Source organism: Balaenoptera acutorostrata, chromosome 17 (genome assembly GCF_949987535.1).
Source record: "Balaenoptera acutorostrata chromosome 17, mBalAcu1.1, whole genome shotgun sequence".
Lineage (NCBI taxonomy): Eukaryota > Metazoa > Chordata > Mammalia > Artiodactyla > Balaenopteridae > Balaenoptera > Balaenoptera acutorostrata.
Genome location: NC_080080.1, coordinates 73,398,717 through 73,419,922, shown reverse-complemented (window position 1 = coordinate 73,419,922; position 21,206 = coordinate 73,398,717). Strand labels below are relative to the sequence as shown.

At 41.1% G+C, this 21,206-nt stretch overlaps 1 protein-coding gene across 1 annotated transcript in view; it reads left to right on the top strand.

The window, feature by feature from the left end:
* Nucleotides 1-15,761, top strand: part of NKAIN3 (sodium/potassium transporting ATPase interacting 3) — a 256,013-nt gene extending 240,252 nt beyond the window's left edge. Inside the window, 3 exon segments of the mRNA XM_057531912.1 lie at nucleotides 5,790-5,869; nucleotides 15,707-15,736; nucleotides 15,738-15,761. Of these exon segments, the coding sequence (XP_057387895.1) occupies nucleotides 5,790-5,869; nucleotides 15,707-15,736; nucleotides 15,738-15,761 (134 nt within the window).
* The last annotated feature ends 5,445 nt before the right edge of the window (nucleotides 15,762-21,206 follow it).

Genomic DNA, 21,206 nt, shown 5'->3' with positions numbered 1-21,206 from the left:
CGTTTTTATGAGCTACATCAGTACTTATGCCTGAGGGGGACTAGATGAAGTGAGAAGAGTCCATTTTGCATGGCTGTTGCCAGGCAGGAAGAGGTAAACATGTTGGAAAACTCTGATCCGGACAAGGCAGCCTCTGGGACTGCGGACTCTGCTCTTCCGGCTGGGGCTGACATCTCCCTGGGCATCTCATTGGTCCCACGTACTTCCCTTCTTCCGTTTCCTGTGCTTTCTGCAAGGTGGAGGAGATTTTAAACTTCCTGCATCATAAAGGGAACAGTAATGAGCACCCACAAACGTCGCCCTGGGGGTGTCATCTGCCTCTTTAGCGGCTCTGACGGCTCCTGAAGTTATCTGGGGCAGGTGGCAGCACAGCCTCAACCAGCTCCTCTGGGCATCAGCAGCGTTTCAGGGCACTTTCAGGCTCCCCGGGCCCAGCAGACCCATCAGGGCACCCCTCGGTGTGATGTGAGCAGCCCGACCATGGCCTGCAGTTTGGCACACGGGTCATGCCCTCTGAAAGCTCAGATTCTTCAGACAGGAGATAGCGGCAAGTCAGTGATTCTGTGAACTAGCTCATTCCCTAGTAATGCAGGCAGAGTTCAGTTGCCAGCTACCTCGGAAATAACGGGTCTCTCCTAAAAGCCCTCATTGTCTGTGGGGTGCTGCAAGATCCTCCCTGAGGTCCTTTAAGGGCCCCTCTTCGTGAACTTAGTTGATGTCGAGCCTCTACCCCAGCTTTTCTCTTATGAATGCATATCACAGAACAAGTAAATCACAACATAACAGTCCCCATATTGGAGTTCTTTAAAAATCCTGAGCAGTGCTTCCTTAAGACATTATAGCTGGCAACCTATACAATAAATGCTTATTAGAATAGTCTCATAACCACCTTGCAGGAACAGTGATAGAGCAAAAAGTAGGTTAAGAATAAATATGTTATTTGGTCCTCATCTTCCCAAATCTTTTCATTTCTCTGAGCTAAATGCAATGGTACAGTATCTCCGCATTTCCCAATTCAGAGACAAGGCTGCATGCAACAAAGCTGAATCAGAAACAGGAGGCCTGCCCTCTGGTTCATTCTTTGGTGAATATACAATAGTTAAACCTAGGACATAAATGATAGCTTGAGTTCCTCACTGGAAATGGCTTGTGTTGCTTTTGGTGTCAATCAGGTTTGCAGTGTCTGAGTGAGGCACTGAGTCAGTAGTACTGAGTTATCTGTTGGAAACTTGACTGATGACCGAAAGTCTCCTGTAGTCAAACAGAAAACTTGCAGTGGGTTGTGCATCTCTTACAAGTGGTAACAGGTCTGTATTTGTGCAGTAAGATGATGCTGTAAATCGAGAGTACCTTTGCAATTCCTCCAGGTCAGAGAGAACCTCTGACCGGGATTTGCAGTGGTGAGAGTGAGTAACCGCAAAGATATTCCATTCCAAGTAACATCATTTCTTCCCAGGGGAAGTTGGCACAGGAAATACGTTTGAAAGGACTACAAACAATGGGGTTTCCTGGCTGCAGGCTCTGCCTGAGAGATCTTTAATAGTAACACCTCAGTTTCTGAAAACAGGTGAAGGGGGCAATGCTTTGCATAACTGGCTTTTCTGCACCGTTGATGCTAGGTGTTAATTGTGCTAAGTTTTTTGTTCTACATTTTAAGACTTTAATAACCAGAGTATATTGAATTCAACTCAATTATCCTGCAGGTCACCCACGAAGCTGTGCCCGCCCCCTCCTTCTGTCTTCCCCGCCTCTTCCAAGGCACTCTTCTGGCAAAGACCCTTATGTGGTGTTCTCACTGTAATGACTGCAGATTCCGTGGATGCTTCTTTTCTAAACCTCCTTTTCTAATACTTCTGAAAACCCATCCATGCCTCTTCTACTACTTCCCAGGTTTCATTGAAATTCATCCCCTTATTTCTACTGGAGAAACTCCTTAAATTCAGCATCTTCTTCTCACATCTTTCTCATTACAGTGACTTTTAGAATGCACAGTTGCTTCACTTTCTTAACAATGTGATATAACTACCTTTCTGCAAACGTAAAAGCTGAAGGTCTTTCCTACTGAGTTGTTTTCAAGTATTTTGTTAAGTCATCTTAAAAAACAAAACAAAAAAAACCTTCATTTTTTAAAGCATCATTTTAAAAAAACTTTCAGAGTCTATAAACTTGCCCTCCATTTGCATTTCAATTTACCTCTTTACTTCAACTATCTTCCTACTCTGGTGTGTGCATAAAAAACTATTTTTCTAATATGGAAACATCCGGCTTCTCTTGTCAAGAGGCCACATTGCTGTGTTCCATCCATAAAGGATTCTTGATGTTTTCACTTTCTTAATTACCTACTTTTCAATGATTCCTCCTTAATAGTTACTCTTTTGGTAGTCTTGTCTAGTTCCCAAAATTTATATATATACACACACACACCCACATTAGGGTAAATAAACTACAATACTTTTTCCACCTTTTGGATATTATGAATAATGCTGTTATAAACATTTGTGTACAAATTTTTGTGTGGACATATGTTTCCATTTCTCTTGGGTATATACCTAGGAGTGGAACTACTGGGTCATATGGTAACTAGATTTACCCTTTTAAGAACTGCCTAACTGTCTTCCAAAGTGGTTGCACCATTTTACATTTCCACCAGCAGTGCCTGGTGTCCAATTTCTCCACATCCTTACCAACATTTGTTATTATCTGATTTTTTTTTATTATAGCTATTTTAGTGGGTATAAAGTAGTATCTCACTATGGTTTTGGTTTGCATTTCCCTGAGAATATTTTTGTAATGAGGTTAATGTTGAAAACGAACAAACAAACAAACCAAAACCTTTTCAGGATGACAGAATACATTTTCTCTCTTTGCTTCTCTTCATCAGTCAGAGGTAGGGTTATTTCAGCCTTTAAAGAACTGCTTTGTAAATTAATCGAAGTTCCCTACAATGACTGTGAGCACTTCATAAATGAATCTCCTACATTTTAGCTGCCCTGCATTCAAGATCAGTTAAAGAATTTAAATCAAATTATTAAATCAAGTTATTAAACAAAGCACCCCCAAATCATCTTTTGAAGCTTTTAGTAAATGGCAATACATGAAAGCTTATAAAAAAGGAAAACACTGAAATTTGTGCTCACAGAAGCAAGCAAACTGGACAAATTAGCGTTTAAATGTTATACGAAATTTAGTTTTCAATTTTATAATTTCCTTCTGAAATTTCTTAACCTGAGAAAAGACTCTTTTGACAGAGCTCCTGTGTTTTATTCGACAAATTTATATTCTGCACCAAAATGAAAAGAAGTTGATTTGTGAGAAGCTCTACAAAGAATCATAAATAGATACAATTTAAGTTTTGTGTCCTGTAACATTTTTGGCAAGGAAAGATGTGCTGAGTGGATGTAAAATAACAGTGCTGGGGAGGTATTTGGGCTAAACTATATTGCACCTGTCCTCTCTTTAGCAAACTTGCTTGGCATTTAGCAGCACCTATACGGAAGATATTTCCACAGTTAAAATAGTTAATGCTACATAGGAAATTATTAGGTCAACTAAAAAATTGGCATATGGTTGTTTGCTTGGATAAAAATATTTTATCAGTATTAAATTTCCTGAAGTTGAAAACTCTACTGTGTAAATGTAAGAGAATATTATTATTTAGAGGAAATGCTCACTGAAATATTTGGGGGTGAAGGGCTTTATGCAAGTAACTTACTCTTGAATTGTTCAGAAAAATGTTATGTATATATATTATTTGTGTGTGTATGTGTGAATACATGTCGATCTAGATGTATATGGAAGAGAAACAGCAAACAATAAAGCAAATAGAGTAAAAAAAAATACTGTGATTTACAGTCAATTAAGGTATCAACAATTTCAAATTTACTAATCATATAAAGAAATTTTGAATAAGGTTGTAAATAAATTTATGAAAATAATAAAACCATATTGAAAAAACTATATATTATGTATATATTTTTCCCCAAAATATCAGTGATTTGGTATATTAGAGACAGAGATGGGCTAAGGAGCAGATTCATGGCAGTACATGAATATATACCAAAAATAATCATTCTGTTAATGTTCCATTTTAACGTTCAAACGATAAATGTAAAGAAGTTTTCTTTTTATTTTGCTTTAATGAATACAGGTATTCATTTTTAATCTTTATTTTTATAAATAATTTTATTTTGAATATAATTTTTCAATTGAATAATTTTATTCACAAATGTATATATTTATACTTTTGTTTATTTTAACACCCCCTTTAACTTCCAAAAGTGCCCTAAAAATTATAGGATCATTCAACTTTTAGTCAATAATCTTAATTGATCAAGTGATCTTTCTTCTAAATTCCCACCCATTGGTCAACAAGTTAAGGGAGTTGATATTTGATTAAATATCTAATCTAATAAAAACTTAATCCAATCTGACTAAATGGCCCCTTTAGGCACTGCTCATTCTCTCTAGGAAAATCTTTTTAGTGTCTCACATTGACTCCCCTCTCACTGCTTCTCTCCTTGAGGTTGTCTCCAGGTAACCTATGTGACTTGGTAGGGAAAGGATGGGCCTCAGGCTCCTCTGGTCTCCAGGGGTATTACCTGGAGATGGTCCCTTGCACCTGGTTGTTGTGAGCCCCAGAGGTCTCCAAAGCTCATGTCTACACAGTGATCTGGTGAAGCTTCACCTCACCTCCTTCAGTGGAGATGGAAGGATAGAGCAAGTCAGAGTAGGTCAAGACTTCACTAGAACTTCTAGGCTAATTCATCTCTGTCTAAATCACAGTTCACTAGCATGCCTGTCTTGAATGGAGGATATAAGATAATATTCACATGCTGTGTACCTAAACACACAGACACAGCATTCAGTGTTCCTATATGCCCACATACCTGTCAATGTTAGAGTGCTGTAGTATAACCAGAGCTCGGTATGACCTGATTAATATTTTTAATGGACTATGCCAAAACAAAACAAAACAAAACAGGAGAAATGAACTAAGATTAGCTGTAGACATTAGGTTAGAAAAGAAAGATTGAGGCTTTGATCAAAACAGAAAGAAATTAGAAAGAATATTACCCAAAATAGTGAGTCTCTACAGACTGTGAGGCAAGTACCACACCACCAGAGAGAAGCCGAAACCTCCTCTGCAAAATGCAGGTGCTTAGGGACTTCCCTGGCGGCCCAGTGGTTGACTCCGCGCTCCTAATGCTGGTGGCATGGGTTTGATCCCTGGTCGGAAAACTAAGAGCCCGCATGGCATGGCCAAAAAAGGAAAGAAAATTAGGGGACCCAACAAAATGCAGGTGCTTATTTGTCAGGAACGGCTTGAGGACAGAAGGCGAGGACAGATGGCAAGGACATAGATTTTGTGACTTCTCAAAGGTCTTTCTAATGACGCAATAAATATTCTTAAGGAAAAAAATGGATTCTGGCAACAAGAAGAAAAGGTATATCTTTTGATATATAGGGGGAAAGGGCATATCTGTATGCCTAAGGACAAACACATTATTTAAAGCCTAATGTTATTTAATGTTACTTCATTTTTCACTAAAGCCAGTAACAACTGTGATTTTTCAGTCCATCAGATCCCAAGTTCTATGTGTGTTTCTTAAAATTTCCCCATTTTTTGACCACTGATAATATTTTGAACAGTCTTTATCTTAAATACACATTCTTCCATTTTTGTGATAGGCAGATATTTTTGTTAATATTATTTTATGTGTTCTTTTTTAATCACCTAGTATTATATGAGTTTGCACATTTATTCATATTGGGCTATGTTGTATTTTCAGTTGATTTCATAGGTGGACTTGACGCACACTCCTACTACCAGGATCATGTTGAGTTAAAGCCTGTTCATCTGTAAGTAAAGGTGTGATGAGATGGAAAACATTAATCCTTCTAACTTGGCCAAAACTAACCAAATCTGAAATAATTTGGACCTACCACTACTAATCATTGGTTTAATTTTCCACTCATATTTGAAACACACCTTTCACATGTAACCCAACATTATCATTATTATTGTTCATTCCAAAAAGGATTAGAAGTCGGTACCATGGTTTACGTTTCTAAAAATGATAGTTTTATTTTATTTTTCTTATCAGTAGTTGATTGCCAAATTGAAGGGAAAAAAGGATGATTTAGTCTACAAAAGAGAAACTTAATATGTGTCTTGGGGGCAACATAGCAGAGGGAAAAGGGAAGAAAGACTAGGTTGGGATCCAGGCTCTATCTGTGTGGTCCCAGGGGCCTCCCTTGAAGTCTCTGAGACTTGGTTCTGTCACCTGGACTATAGTTGCGTAGGTGGAGGAGGGAGGATGGACTCAATGGGATAAGGTATGTAGAGCATCTGTAAAGTTGACCATGACTGTGCCTAGGACTCAAGTATTTGACTAACTGGAAGGAAGTCAACAACTACAACAAAGACACCTCAAACTGGACAGATTTCAGTTGAGTATAAGGAAGGAAGCATGGTCACTTGATTGATAAAATACTAGAAAACAAGAAAATAGATACCATGACTCCATTCCTAGAAAACTCTAAGTAGCAAATAGACAACTGTATAAAATAATAGATATCATGTGCACTTTGCGTATATTATCTCACTTCATCCTCATGAAACTACTGTAATGTACTAATTAGTAGTCCATTCTATAAATAAGGAACCTGATGTTCATAGATGATAGACAACCTCCCCAAAGTCTCTCAAGTAGTCAGTGATGGAGCTGGGGTCTTTCCCTCAACATGACATTGTGGACTTGCTGGGATGATCTTCCGATTCTTTCGGCCCAGTGCTCTGTAATTTCATGGAGACAGAGGAAATTTGTACAACAGTCACTGGTGTAAGAAACACGTATGAAAGTCTTCATCAGCTGCCTCTTTGCCACAGTAGTTCCTGCCCAAATCTGCAATCCCTTCCCCAGGTTCTTTGGGGACAGAAGCCCTGAGAAACCTGCACTGGCTCCTCCACCTCCCCATGTGGAATTAATTTGATTCCAGCAGAATGAGCTAAAGGAAACATAGTTCACAAGCTACACAAATCAGCACTGTGCCTGTCACATGATCGATGTTTAAATATATGTTGGTTTCTTAAAGCCAACCTAATCTGGAAAAACATCCACCCTGTATAACATTCCAGGACCAAGAAGCCACCACCTCATTACTCATGCTGCTGCGTGCTCATCAATGGTTGACTCCAGAAGTGGATATCTGTGCATGTGGGGAACTTAGCAGGGACTGTGACAGTAACAAAGGTGATCAGAGCAACTGGAAGTGAGAAAAGAACTGAAACAATGCCTAGCGGAGACTTAGAGAGTCTTCTATACGTTTGTTATGTGAAAAGAGGGTGATGAATGATGTCTTTCATCTCCACTGTGAAAAACATAACTCAGCAGAGAAATTGCATTATGAAACATGTTGGTCAGAGGTCAGAAAGATCTTACTATGAGGGGAGGTTATTAAAAAATGGCAATTGATTACTGATGGTAATGGAATCTCCTTTCTTGAATGACACTCGTGTATCCATGTGCCTGAAAAGGGTGTCCTGTGGCATGGCCCAGAGGCAAGTGACTTCTGTCTCTGTTTCCTAAAGTCCCTTCAATCTCTGTGAATCCAGAACACAAGAAACGTCCTGGTAAGTTTACCTAAACGGCTTTGATCGACTCCACTCCCTCCTCAAAGGGCTTTCTTTTTTTTTTTTTTTTTTTAAGTATAGTTGATTTACAATGCTGTATCAACCTCTGCTGTACAGCAGAGTGACTCAGTTATACCCATATATGCATTCTTTTTTCATATTCTTTTCCATTATGGTTTATCACAGGATACTGAATACAGTTCCCTGTGCTCTACAGTAGGACCTTGTTGTTTATCCATTCTAAACGCAATAGTTTGCATCTACCACCCCCCAACTCCAAGTCCATCCCTCCCCCACCCCCCTCCCCCTTGGCAACCACAAGTGTGTTCTCTATGTCTATGAGTCTGTTTCTGTTTCGTAGATAGGTTCATTTGTGTTGTATTTTAGATTCCACATATAAGTGATATCATATGGTATTTATCTTTCTCTTTCTGACTTACTTCACTTAGTATGATCATCTCTAGTTGCACCAAAGGGCTTTCTCAACTACCCTGTTCACTGCTGACCTCCCACACCTTTTCAGCTGAATGTGGCATCAACTACAGGCTGCAGAAAGCAAGAGAACAAGTTTCTACTTTGATAGATGATGCATATCATTATGTCAGATGAATATGGAACGCCTTTCAACCACGGAGGGAGCAGGAATCGGCAAGATCAAACTAAACCCAAATTAAAATCATTGTGCATGAAACAATTTAAGAGGTCAGTGGGTGCTCCCCTCAGGTGTGCAAATATGGCAGAGTTTATCCAGTCGGCATCAACCAGCCTGCTTGATTTCTTTTAATAAAGCGTTTGTATTGGATTCCATCGTAACCAGCTCAGGGATGCCACATCCATTGTACCAGCAAGACTGGAGGAAAAGCCAACCTTCTGAACTAAATCATTAGAGGGGGCATGGACCCCGGCTTTTAACCTTCGTGAAGGCTCTAATTTCCATGGAGTACAAAGCCAGGTTTATGAAGAAGCCACTTTATGAAGGGGAGCGGGAGAATCTTTATCATATTCCCGGGAACATGGATATAGATGGGTAACTTTCAACTCCAGATGGGTGGTTACATTCACTGCAGACTTGTACAGGGAGCCCTCATTCTTGTGTTTGGTTGTGTCATTGCTCGCAGTCATAAAGTGCAGTTTTCCAGGGCCCACAGTCCAACTGGGTGTGAATATGTGCACTGGGGTGATGTGATGTGAGGCAGTTCACACATGGATTTGGTCTTTCATGCTTTGTCTCACTTTAAAGTACCAGCATCAACAAATGAACTTATTTACAAAACAGAAACAGACTCAGACACAGAAAACAAACTTATGGTTACCAAAGGGGAAAGGGTGGGGAGGGGTAAATTAGAAGTTTGGGATTAACAGATACACACTACTATATATAAAGCAGATAAGCAATAAAGACCTACTGTATAACACAGGGAACCATATTCAATATCCTGTAATAACGTATAATGGAAAAGAATCTGAAAAGGGATATATACATATGTGTGTGTGCACGCGTGTGTGTATATCTGAATCACTTTGCTGTATGCCTAAAACTAACAACATTGCAAATCAACTATATTTAAATTTAAAAAAAGAAAAAGTAATGGCACCAAGCTATCAAGACCCACTGGTTACATACATTGGTTTACTTCCATTTACAACTGTTTATTGATCACTCACAACACGTGTACCAGGCCCTGGGCTGGAGATAACAAAGATGAGTAATACTTGAGCTTGACCTCCAGCCGCGAATGATCTGGTAGAGGAGACCTACATAGAAATAAGTAGATACAAAACAACATCCCCAAGGCAATTTTTTGCAGAAGAGGGAACGTTTACTTCTCACTTGGGGAGAGAAGGCACCACTGGGAGATGATGCCTGAGCTGATGTTGGAAAGACGATGAAGAGTTTATCAAAAGCAGAAGAAGAAAACGAAAGTCCCCCGCATGGAGGCTCATTTTTTTGGCCACTCTGCAGAGGATAAAGTCAAAAGTTGTGCATATCCAATCTGGCCTTCACCCCAGTTCTCACATAAAGTCAGCAAACCTACAAGGAAGCAGATGTTTAAGCCGAGAACGAAGCTTGGCTCCTGGTGGGGATGCGCTGAGATCCTCAAGAGCCATTGCTGCACCATCTAAACAATGGCATCCTTTATGCCTACGGCCATGGAGATGCTTCCAGGGATTGTCGTCTGGGTCTGGCTTGGGGATACGTGACACACGGGTCAAGGGGAGTCTGTTCTGGGGACCATTGTCTGGCCATGGTGGCGAATGAGGGAGCTCTAACTCTCAACATAAGTACGTCCTGTTTCTCTGCCAGGGTCTCCTCCGTTGCTGCTCCTACACCACCTTTCACAATGGGGAAAGGGCCAGGGCAAGGGTTGGTCACCTGGTCATCAGTGGCTTTGAAGAGGACACCTCCGCAGCAGCTCATGGTGGAAGCAGCAGCTACCCCAAAGGGAGAGGACCGACAGAAGCAGATTCACCTCTCAGGAAGAAGCATAGCTTGGCAGAAATCCACGCTGCTCTGAAAGAGATACAGATATTCAGGGAATGATGTCAGAACGAGCAACTGAATTACTTTAAGTTTTGTCAAAATCATCATAATCGTTAGCAACTGGGTGGTGGGACAATTAAGCTCCAGGTAGCAGTAACTCTTCACATAAAAATAATTAGACTGGGCTTCCCTGGTGGCATAGTGGTTGAGAATCTGCCTGCTAATGCAGGGGACACGGGTTCGAGCCCTGGTCTGGGAAGATCCCACATGCCACGGAGCAACTAGGCCCATGAGCCACAACTACTGAGCCTGCGCGTCTGGAGCCTGTGCTCCGCAACAAGAGAGGCCACGATAGTGAGAGGCCCGCGCACCGCGATGAAGAGTGGCCCCCGCTTGCCACAACTAGAGAAAGCCCTCGCACAGAAACGAAGACCCAACACAGCCAAAATTAATTAATTAATTAATTAATTAATTATTTTAAAAAAATAATAATAATTAGACCAAGGCAGTTTATCAAAGAAAGACAGCAGTGGAATCTCAGAACTGAGTTTCACAAGAGAAGTAGAGAGATCTGATGATGTGAGAAATTTCCATGAGGAAGACACCCTGTGACTGCAGTTAAGAAAGACGTGATGAAAAAAGCTTCTCCTGTTACTTTTAGCCAATCTTTTTCTAAGGTTTCCAAATGAGAACTTGACGTTTCTCTGGTATCTTGACTTGTCTGATTGCCTTTGCAGGAGGCTAATTTTTCTTCACAAAAATTGTTACATGCTCTGTGGTCACCGCTGATGGAGTGTCTGCTATTGCAACCAAGTACCGGAACACAGACGCAGCTGCCCCCCATTTCAGGCTGGCACTGCCGTCAGCTCCACTGTACCTCCAGCCCTCACGGTCCAGACTCAGAGGGCATCCGCCTCTGACGATCGGGCTGCTGGACGGAACCAGAGACGGTCACGTCCATCTCCGCTCTTTCCTGAGAACGGGTGTTTTGTATCAGTATCTTTACAAGTTGGTGCCAGGCCATTCTGCATGTACAAAGTCTACATTAAAAACCAGCCAGGAGGACAAATCAGAGAGATGTGTGTGGGTGTGTGTGGGCGATGGGAAGGTGAGAATGATGTGCTTTCAAACCCTGATTTAACAACCGATAAACACCAACGGGGAACCATCATTTACCCCATCCCTCCTCCATTTCTTGACCAGCCGCCTGAAGACTAATAAAATGATAGCTCTCTGGCTGTACCCTGTTTTCATTTGTCCTTGATTGGCTTTCACACCTTCCTATTCGTCTATCTATGTGTCTGTCCCTGTGGCACGCAGAGCCAGGTGTCTGTGACCTGCTCATAGGATTGCGGCTCACATTTCCCATTACTGAGTGTGCAGTTCTGTTGCCTGAGGGCAACCGTCAGTCCCTGGAAAGATGGGCGCTTACGGAGGCATTAACTCTCCGGGACGCCTCAAGCATGCAGAGCGCCGCAACTGTCCGGCCCTCAGCGCCCTCTTAGTGGTCCCAAAGGGGAGGCAGTCTCCCTGCCTGCCTTGCTTAGCTCGAAGGGGGCGGCACTTAGGGCTCACCGCTCTCCCTGCCTTTGGGGAGCCTTCCCTTTGTCACTGGCATCCATGACTTTTTGATCCATCCTAGGAAATGATTATACTATTTTAGGGACAACGTAAGAACACACCTAATGTGTAGCTATTTGACCAAGTAGCAGCGAGATGGCTGTGTTTATACGGTTCCCGCAGTTCTGACTCATCCCTACGCTGGCCAGTTCATGCACCACTGTCGTTGCTAGGAGGGAACGAGGCCACCAACCGTGCAGCCGGCCACACGCAAGAGGGCCTCCACGACTGATGGTCAGTCATCCTCACTGGGGACACAAAGACCCTCTCGTTTGACACATGACCACACGCGCTGCCCCCAGAGCCTCGAGGAGCCCGGTCCTCATGCTGCCTTGTGAAGCACATAGAGCCTTTTCCAAAATGAGAAAGCTCATATCTGAACGGTGCACCCCCCCCCCAGGGAAGCTGTCAATTCCTGTCTTTCCCAGAATCTCAGGATTCTTCTCAGTACTTGTCATTGATGTCAATGAGAAGAAAATAGATTTCTGTAGCGGTGTGGAGATACGGAGCATCTCCCCCTGAAAAAAACTCATCAGCATAAGTAAAAGTAACTTCATTCGCCCCTGTTCCCAAGAGAAAGTATACACTGATTTTAAAATTAAAGGTAATGAAGATAAACCAAATTTTATATTTAATATATATTTTTCATTTTATAGTTACATCAAAATTATGTATAATCCTCATGTTATGATAGGTTCTGGGAAGAAACAAGACATAATAAAGAATGTACAAAACACAGAGTCAAGCGCACGCACACACACACACACACACACACACACACACACACACCGGAAGTGACAGAGAAATTTTAAAAAGCAATAGGAAAAGAGACGATGATGGGCCTATCAGGAGACACACTTTGAAATAACAACACTATCTTATCATTTGATTTCATTCTGCCTCGAGGGTAGGTACCCTCAGGTAACTGCCAACATATCTACAAACATCTGCCAAAAAAAATGATCTTAAGGATCCCAAAACTCAAACTCTTCTACCCAGACTAATTGATCCATCATTAGAAGAGTGATAACTAGACATTCTATGTCTCCAGAGGTGATGCAATAAGACACAGCGCCATCTATGAAATATCTTGGGCTGACTGATCTTGGACTGAAAGTGTAGAAAATACAAGAATAACAAAATCTCACCACAAGGAAGCAATCAGCCACTCTAGAATGTGGGAAATAGTACAGGGCAAATGAAAAAAAAGGGGGAGGGGGGACTCTTAAAATTTAGGAGAGATTTAAGAGACATACTAGTCAAATACAGTGTGTTTACCTCGTTTGGATTCTTTCAACAAACCAACTGCAATGAGATGCTTTTAGACAATTGGGGAAATGCAAATATGGACTGGATAGTAAATGATATTAAGGAATTGTTGCCTATTTTGATAGATAGGCTAATAAATAGGTTTTAACAAAAGAAGAAAACATTTTTATCAGTTGAGCAGAGTTTCTGAACCTCAGCACTGTTAACTCTGGACCCAGATCATTCTTTGTAGTAGGGGCTGTCCTGTGCATTATGGGATATTTAGCAACATCCTTGGCCTCTGCCCACTAGACACCAGTAGGGGGCGCGCGCGCACACACACACACACACACACACACACACACACACACACACACGGCCAGACTGTGGCAAACAACTGGTAAATGTCCCTGGCCAGGAAGCATCACCGAGTTAGGGAATCATCACTGAGATGTGCCGATCAGCGACACACAAGACGTGACGTCTAGGATTTGCTTTTAGTACTCTAGCCAAAAAATAAATAATAAAGTTGTGGGGACTGCATGAAACTTAATTAGATAATTTTTAATTTTAGTTGAAGTTGGATGGTGAGAACATAGGGATTCATAATACCATTCTCTTTACTTCTGTGTATGTTTGACTTTTAAAAATCCATCTGTTAGTAAAACCTAAGGCAGAGTGGTCAATAGGCTTTCCTTTCAATGCCTCCTCTCACAGTTGCTTCATTGTCTTCTTAGAAAACTCCTTGCAGACGTATTTCCCAATGCCTGAAGTGACAGGCCAGCATTCCCACCTGGCATCACAGGACCAGGCTCAGCCTACTTCGCAGCTTTTCCAATCCGTGTTGCTAAAGCCCCAAAGCAGAAAATAGTAGCTATAAGTAGAGGTGACATGAAAGATAAGTGTAGTGGGTACCTAGACGTTCCCCCGACGCCCACCAATACTATCACTAACAAAGAAAGAAAACGCCTTCCCCTGCTGCCTTATCCCATTCTAGAAGAGTCACCTGTTGGATGGATGAATAAACTTCTACAACTTGAATCTTCCTTCAGACTAAAAGGTTACATAAAACTATAAAAATCCCACCATTATAATCTCATCCCTTTATCTTTCCAATTAAATCCTTGTTCAACTCAGTGGGGTCAAAGGGCTAGACATGTGGGTGACGTCTTTCAGAACGTAGAGAAATAGGACAGCAGAGAAAGCGTGATAAGTGATAAGGAGAGAACTGCAGGGCTCCCGCCACTGAGGGGTGAGGAGGGAACAGAATTTACAGGGAGAAGAGTGGCTTCCAAAAAGTGAAACTGGGAAGTTGAACATTTTTTTCAGCTATTTCAAATTATGATGAAAAAGTCCATTCCCAGCCATAGAGTCATTGAACTGAGTTAATGGAAGAGAATTGCTGGATGGGGATATAAGTATGAAACACCGTCTCCACTGGCACCCTGCTTATAATTTAGTTGGCAGGAAAATACTTCGATACCTGAGTGAAACAATCAATGCACAATTAGTTGTGAAGCTGACAGCCATTCGCTACACATGGGGTCCAGCTGATAGCATAAGAGTTGCCATTAGCAGGATGAGAAAACAACATGGCTGAGGCAGAAGTGGAATCTTCATGGAGAAGAGATTTCAACTGAACCTCAGAGATGAATAGGTTTGGATCAGCTAAGACTTTTCACAAGAGAGAAACAAAAGTATCCAACAAATATTTATTAGGTGCCAACTGTATAGCAGACACTGTGTTGAGGTTGATACTGTACGAAGATGCTAGAGCCAAAGCCCTCACCTTCCAAAGGCTTACCGCCTGGTATGGAGTCAGGAAGATGCACAGAGTCTTTGTCAAATGTGTGGAGACAAGAATGATTGGAGATGAGAGTGTGTATTCCAGAGAAACAGAACCAATAGGGTGTGTGTGTGGAGAGAGAGAGATTTTAAGAAACCTGCTCATGTGATCATGGGGCAGGCAAGTCCAAATCTGCAGGGTAGGCAGGCAGACTAGAGACCCAGGAAGAGTTGACATTGCATCTTGAGTCCAAAGGCAGTCTGGAGGCAGAATTCCTTCTTCCTCCGGGGACCTCAGTCTTTTCTCTTAATGCCTTCCAACTGATTGAACATGACCCACCCACATTAGGGAGGGAGTCTACTTTACTCAGTCTATTGATTTAAATGTTAATCTCTTCTAAAAAAAAAAAAAAAAAGTTACCTTCACAGTGACTTTTAGACTGGTGTTTGACCAAATATCTGGGTACTATGGCCTAGCCAAATTGACACATGAAATTAACCATCACAGGGTGGGATGTATGTAAGGGCCATAGGTGGTATGAAAGCCAGACCTGGATGGTTCTTGAGCAGTCAACCAACAGAAGGCTATAGGAAGGTTAGGCTAGGGGGTGTAGCTAGCAGTTTGGAGACATAATACTACCCTGTCATCTTTACCCCAAGGCCACCAAAGGCAATACCTTTACATGACTCCCCATTTGCTATGTGGCTGGCACGTCTTTCCCAGGAAACCACAAGTCCTCCCCTCTGACGTTTACACCTGCTTGCCCCGCCCTGATCTGAAAAGCAGGGAGCCCAGGTGTTTTGCTTGCTTATTGCTACAGCCACGGACACAGACAGCACAAGGCACATTTTGCCTTTTGAAAAGCCTGGATGAATAAAAAGGAAATTTAGTTTTCAATTTTGAAGTCTTTCAAAGCACTTCATCCTTTCTGTTTCAGGTCGAAATAAGTAATGACGCTGACTCTGAAAATGCGGCTGCTGAACTTGACTTAGGAAGCAAAGCACCAATGACAGCACCTCTCTGCACTGACACGTCTCACTTTCTTCCAGAGGATGGACTGCACCTCCCCGCTTTCCCACGAATCACAGAGTTCTCCAGGCACAGCCTATGTGTTATTAGCATTGTTCGCTAGATGAGTTGTAGGTGCTTGGGTGGGTATTTTTTTAGTCATTTCCTTCTTATATGAATACTTGTAAATTGTACCCCAAAATCGGTTTTTAATCTTTTAACAATATTTAATGTGAGGCATGCAAAATGAAAAACATTCTGTGAAAACCTTCCACAGTCAATTCTAAGAGAAATGTGGGTTTGTGTAATTGAGATGTCAAGTCCCCATTGCTGACTGCGGTGGTCTCAGGCCTGACGGGGCTTCTCATAGTGGACGTTACCCGGGGTTCCTCGGCAGGAAGTTAGATGCGGTGACAGCTGGTAAATGGGTACAGATAGTGGATGGGGCTTTCAGACTGAGTACAGATCATTTTTTCAACACCACAAGACAAAATAGAGAGTCCTCCTTTGTTCTCGACTTGCCAAAACCCAGAATCATATTATGGCAATCTAAATGTTCAGATGCATGCATGATATCTTGTTCTTCCTATGTTCTGAAAAAATATATATCATGGGTGTATGAAAGAGTGAAATGACCAGTAGAACACCTTTCCCATTTGGAGGGAATCTGGTATCTCTGAGGTTCAGATTTTCTACCCTTTATCCCAGTCGTGACACTGGCATCAGACCTAAATATACAGCTTATAGGTTTATGGGACAGAAATCACAACCATAAATCTGTGGTCAGGAATGTTGCTCGTAAGATATTCCAAAAAGTATTAAAATGGTGTGGAATTCTCTATAATACTTCTAAAGAAGATGTTTATATTTGTTCTGAATCAACTTTTCTTTCTCCTACTCCATCCCAAGAACCAAGAAAGTAATATGGGAAACATAATATTCCATGGGAAAAGGACTGTTGAAAACATATCACAGTTTTTTCCTTCATATCTTTCAATTATTATTTCCCATATCAAAGTAAGCTTTGCTCACTTTGTGTAACAACCAAGATGAGGCCTCCTATAGGGCCCGAAATTGTGTCTACATGCAGTATTTAATCCAGAAGTTAACTTGGCCCATACATCTCTAAGTCAGTCTACAAACCATCTTAAATTGTGTCCAATTTTTTGTATGTGTGTAGAGGTTTTTTTTTTTTTTTCCTTCTTCTTCTTTGAAGCCCATATATTTAATAAGGTTCTTTCAAGAATCAGAATTTATGCAGTAAAGTCTGCCCTGGTTCCTCCCAGTTCATGACAGACACCGTGGGCTTTCTGGAGGCCTGTTTTACTCACAGCCTCTGCACTGTACCCTGTCAGTCGGCTGACACTCACTGAATCCCATCACTTTTCATTCCACTGAATAAACCCAAATTCAAAATGAAGAGGAGGTAGCAGGGACTGGGGAGAAGGGCCAGTCCAAGCCGGCTTGTACAGTTGGGGGCTGGAGCCTAGGGGATTTGGTGATTTGTCCAGAGTCCTGCTGTATACAGAGGGCACAGGCTATGACTGAAGGAAGGAGAAGCCGGAGGGCAAAAGGGGGAGACGGTTGGGTCTCCAGCCCACCACTGTGGTCTTGGGCAGTGTTAGACATGTCGGTCCTGGAGATTTCCTCATCTGTAAAGTAGAACAACAATCCCTACCTCCCAAGGGTAAGGTGAGGATTAGCTGAAAATATAAAAAATACTGTGTAAACTGTGAAGTATGCCACAATTGAAAGAGGCAGTTACCATTGTCATGTCAGAACAAGTTGGATCCTGTCCGGAGCTCTTGTTACCCATTCAAGTGCTGCACAAAGCCCATGCAAGCCCCAAACTCTTCCAAGTTTTCTAAAAAGTAGCTTGAAAAAATTGCCCATATTTAAGAGATTAGAAATAGGATACACTAAACATTGCATTTCTTAATTTAAAAATAACTTTTACATTCAAATTCCAAGACGAATACATATTATTAGGGAGAAAACTAATAGCATATAAAAAATGTAGAAAATCAATAAGACAGAAGAGTAAAAATAACATTTAAATATTTTAAACTGTCATTTCATTACACACACACACACACGCACAAACAAAACAGTAAACACTTCACAAAACAGTACCACACTAACTAGTGTTGCTGTTTTACCTTCATATAAATTTGAACATACTTCTACAATGCACTGCAGAGTCCTAGATCTTGTCTAACTGCAGATTTGAGGAGGAAATCCTCACATTAGTGATCTTTCTATGGATATTCAATATAGGCAACTACTTAATATGGTATGTGTGTTTTTAGTTTTTCATCTTTCTTCATTTAAGTTATAACTGTTTCAATCCCCAATCCCAGCAATCCATAATGATAATTCTAAAGTTCCAGAAAATTTGCCACTCATCAGAAACAAGTCAGATAGGTCTCCCATCTCCTCTCCCTCCCACTGGGCTCCTCCCTGCCTCTCCTTTTCCTGGCCAGTCTTTAGAGGTTCTGCTTACTTAAGACCAAGGGATGAAAAGAAGCGTAGGCTTGTGCAGTAACACTCAGCAGCCATAGCACTGTCAAGCTTGCTGCCTCTTAGAAGTGAGAGTTTCCAGGTTTTGCAGCTTTTGCCTCCTGTTTTAGGGAATGCACGCTGCACCGTGCATCACGCAGCAGGGTTTTCGACAAAAACATGTTCACTATATCTATACTCTTGCTGAATCTTGGCTTCTCTGTATGTAAGTGTGTGTCTGGTCAGAGCAACTCTTATTTTTAGCCTGTATTCATTTGCTACGATCTCTTCATCCTAAAAGATGGTCCAACTCCAGGTTCAAGAGCTCTCCTCAGACGTTGTCCCGATTAAGCTGGAGATGGGTCCCCCAGTGCCCATGAGCCCCTAGTGCTGACTGGAATGGAGACTGGAAAGTTAAAACCACAGTTTTTTTCCTCTTTGAACCATCCTGGCATTGTGCCTTGTGAACCCTGCCCAACCCTGCCCCAGGCCGTGTCTTCTATCTTGGTCAATGACTTTTCTTAAAGATAAGAAAAGTGTGTGAAGTCACAGGCAGCCTGGATTACCTTCAAAGCAGCAAAAGTTAAGCAATGGAATTACAGTGGTTGAGAGGGTTGTTAGAGAATTCCCAAGGGACAGAATACATACTGGGGTGTGGAACAGCCTAGATCAGAGAAATCGAGAACGTCTCTTAGGAAAAGCTCTAAGCTAGTACATCCACAAGTATCTTAGCTTTCCACCTGCCATAGAGTGTGAGGGTATGTGTCCCTGAAACAAAAACTTACGTCCATATCACTCCAATCTGAGGGGCTGTTGCCTCACTTGTTTTGAAGATAACTTGACATCCTGCCTAGCATCCTTCTTTCTTTTTTCCTCCAGAAAAATAAGCCTTGCTATTTCCTACAGACCTAAATAAGGGAAGCAGCCAGCTTCAAGAGGCTGGATCTAACAAAATATGGCAGGGCTGCCATCTGTCTAACTTAATGGATGGGATGCTCGTGATTGAGAGGAGTTTGTCTTCATCAACAGCAGCTGAAATGTACATTGCAAATCTGGAGAGAACCATCGTGACTGCTAAATTGAGAAGCAAGTGAAAACCAAAATTGCTCTTTTCAATCTTTGCAAATTAGAAAGGAATCTTGCCAAGGATAAACAGATCTTCGTTTCATACCTAATTTAAAAATGTATAGTGTCCCAAATTGTGGATTCACTATGGTATAAACATTCTGGCTAATTATTTCTTGAAGGAAATACTTGCTTATCATTTCTGAGTTACTGTAGTAGGTAACTAGGAGAACTTTTACAGTTGATTAGAATTCAAATGTTCTGACCTGACCTTTTAGCCCAAGGTAGTAGTTGCTTTCAATGGATAACTGAATTAAGTAGGAAACAATACCAATAATTGATCTTTTCAAACTTAGGGACCTTGAATGTCTGTTTTTCTTGTTTCCTCCCATTTAAGAGTCATCTGTAATCTTTGATTGATAGTCTATCTATGAACGCTGCTCAAATATTCGTGATAAATAGGCCCATAACTCAAGGATATTATGCCCAAAAGTTAAGCTAATACAGGGAATCACTACTCACGTAACTGCATAGTGTGTAGTGCAGAAAGGGAGCAGATATATCTTAAATATTAGAAGAATGTATTTATTAATAAAGAATTCTTCAAAACACAGAATTCTCAAAAAATTTGCAATTTGTGGGCAGCATTTCTCTTTTCATCCTGAAAAAGCTTAATTTCTTTATTGAGAGCTAAGGGAAAAATGCCATTTCTAGAAGGTAGGAAAAGCTTCTTAAATGTTGATATTTGTAGAAAAGTTTGGTGTCAGGTGGTAAATGAATCATCTTCCTTAGACTTGCAAGCATATAAAGAGCAAGTAGCACATTAAATACTAAACATTTTTAATGAAATAGTTGAAGAATCCAAAATATTCTTTGGCTTGAACCTGAGAACTAAATTAAGTAAAAAGAAGAAGGAGAAATAAGAGAGGAAGGAAAGAAAGGAGGGAGGAAAGGAGAAAAAAAAGAGAAAGAAGAAGAGGGAGGGAGGAAGGAGGGAAGAATTTAAATGTGAAATTCTACCTAATTTAGATTTGTACATATCAATCCTTAACTTGGGGTTATTGTTCTTGTTTCTTTGAGTAACTGAAAACATTGGACCATTTTCCATTTACGGCATGCTTTTCCTTTGCTCTCAAGAGAAGTTTTTAAAAACAGTTTGAAGAAACCAATAATCTATCTAGTTATTCTCATAGAATTGCTTTGGCAGACAACGTTGTCAGTCTATATTCGTTAGGCTTAGAGTTACCTACAAGTGACAGAACAGAAAAATGACAGTGGCTTAAATAAGATACAGGTCTATGTCTCTTCATATTTCAAAATTCTGGAGATAGCAAAGAAGTGGATTTGGGTTCCCTAGAGACAGGGACCCAGGCTCCTTCTGTCTTGCTTCACTATGTGCCCTGCCATTCTCAAGATCATGATTCAAGACGGCTGCCAAAGTTCCAGCCACTGCTTTTGTATTCCAGCTAAAAAGGAGGAAAAAGGGACAGAGAAGGGTGCTTCTCTCATTTAAGGATGTGTCTCACAAGTTGCACACACTACTTGGTTCACCCCCAATTTAGTCGCAAGGAAAGCTGGAAATTGTAGTCCTTATTCATGGTGGCCTTGTACCCATCTAAAATTTAGGGGCTTCATTTCTTAGTAAGAAAGAGAAATGTATATTGAAGAATGCTTAGCAGTCTCTGCCACAAGGTTCAAACTAGTGGGCATGAGTTTTTGGAATAATGTTTTCATTTGCTTTAATTATAATACATTATAGAAAAATACATATATTCTTCAATACTGTGAGGAATTGATTATCACCTCTGTGAAATGAGAATTTCTACCTCATCTTTCCGCCTTTCTTTTTAGAAAGAAAAATGTAA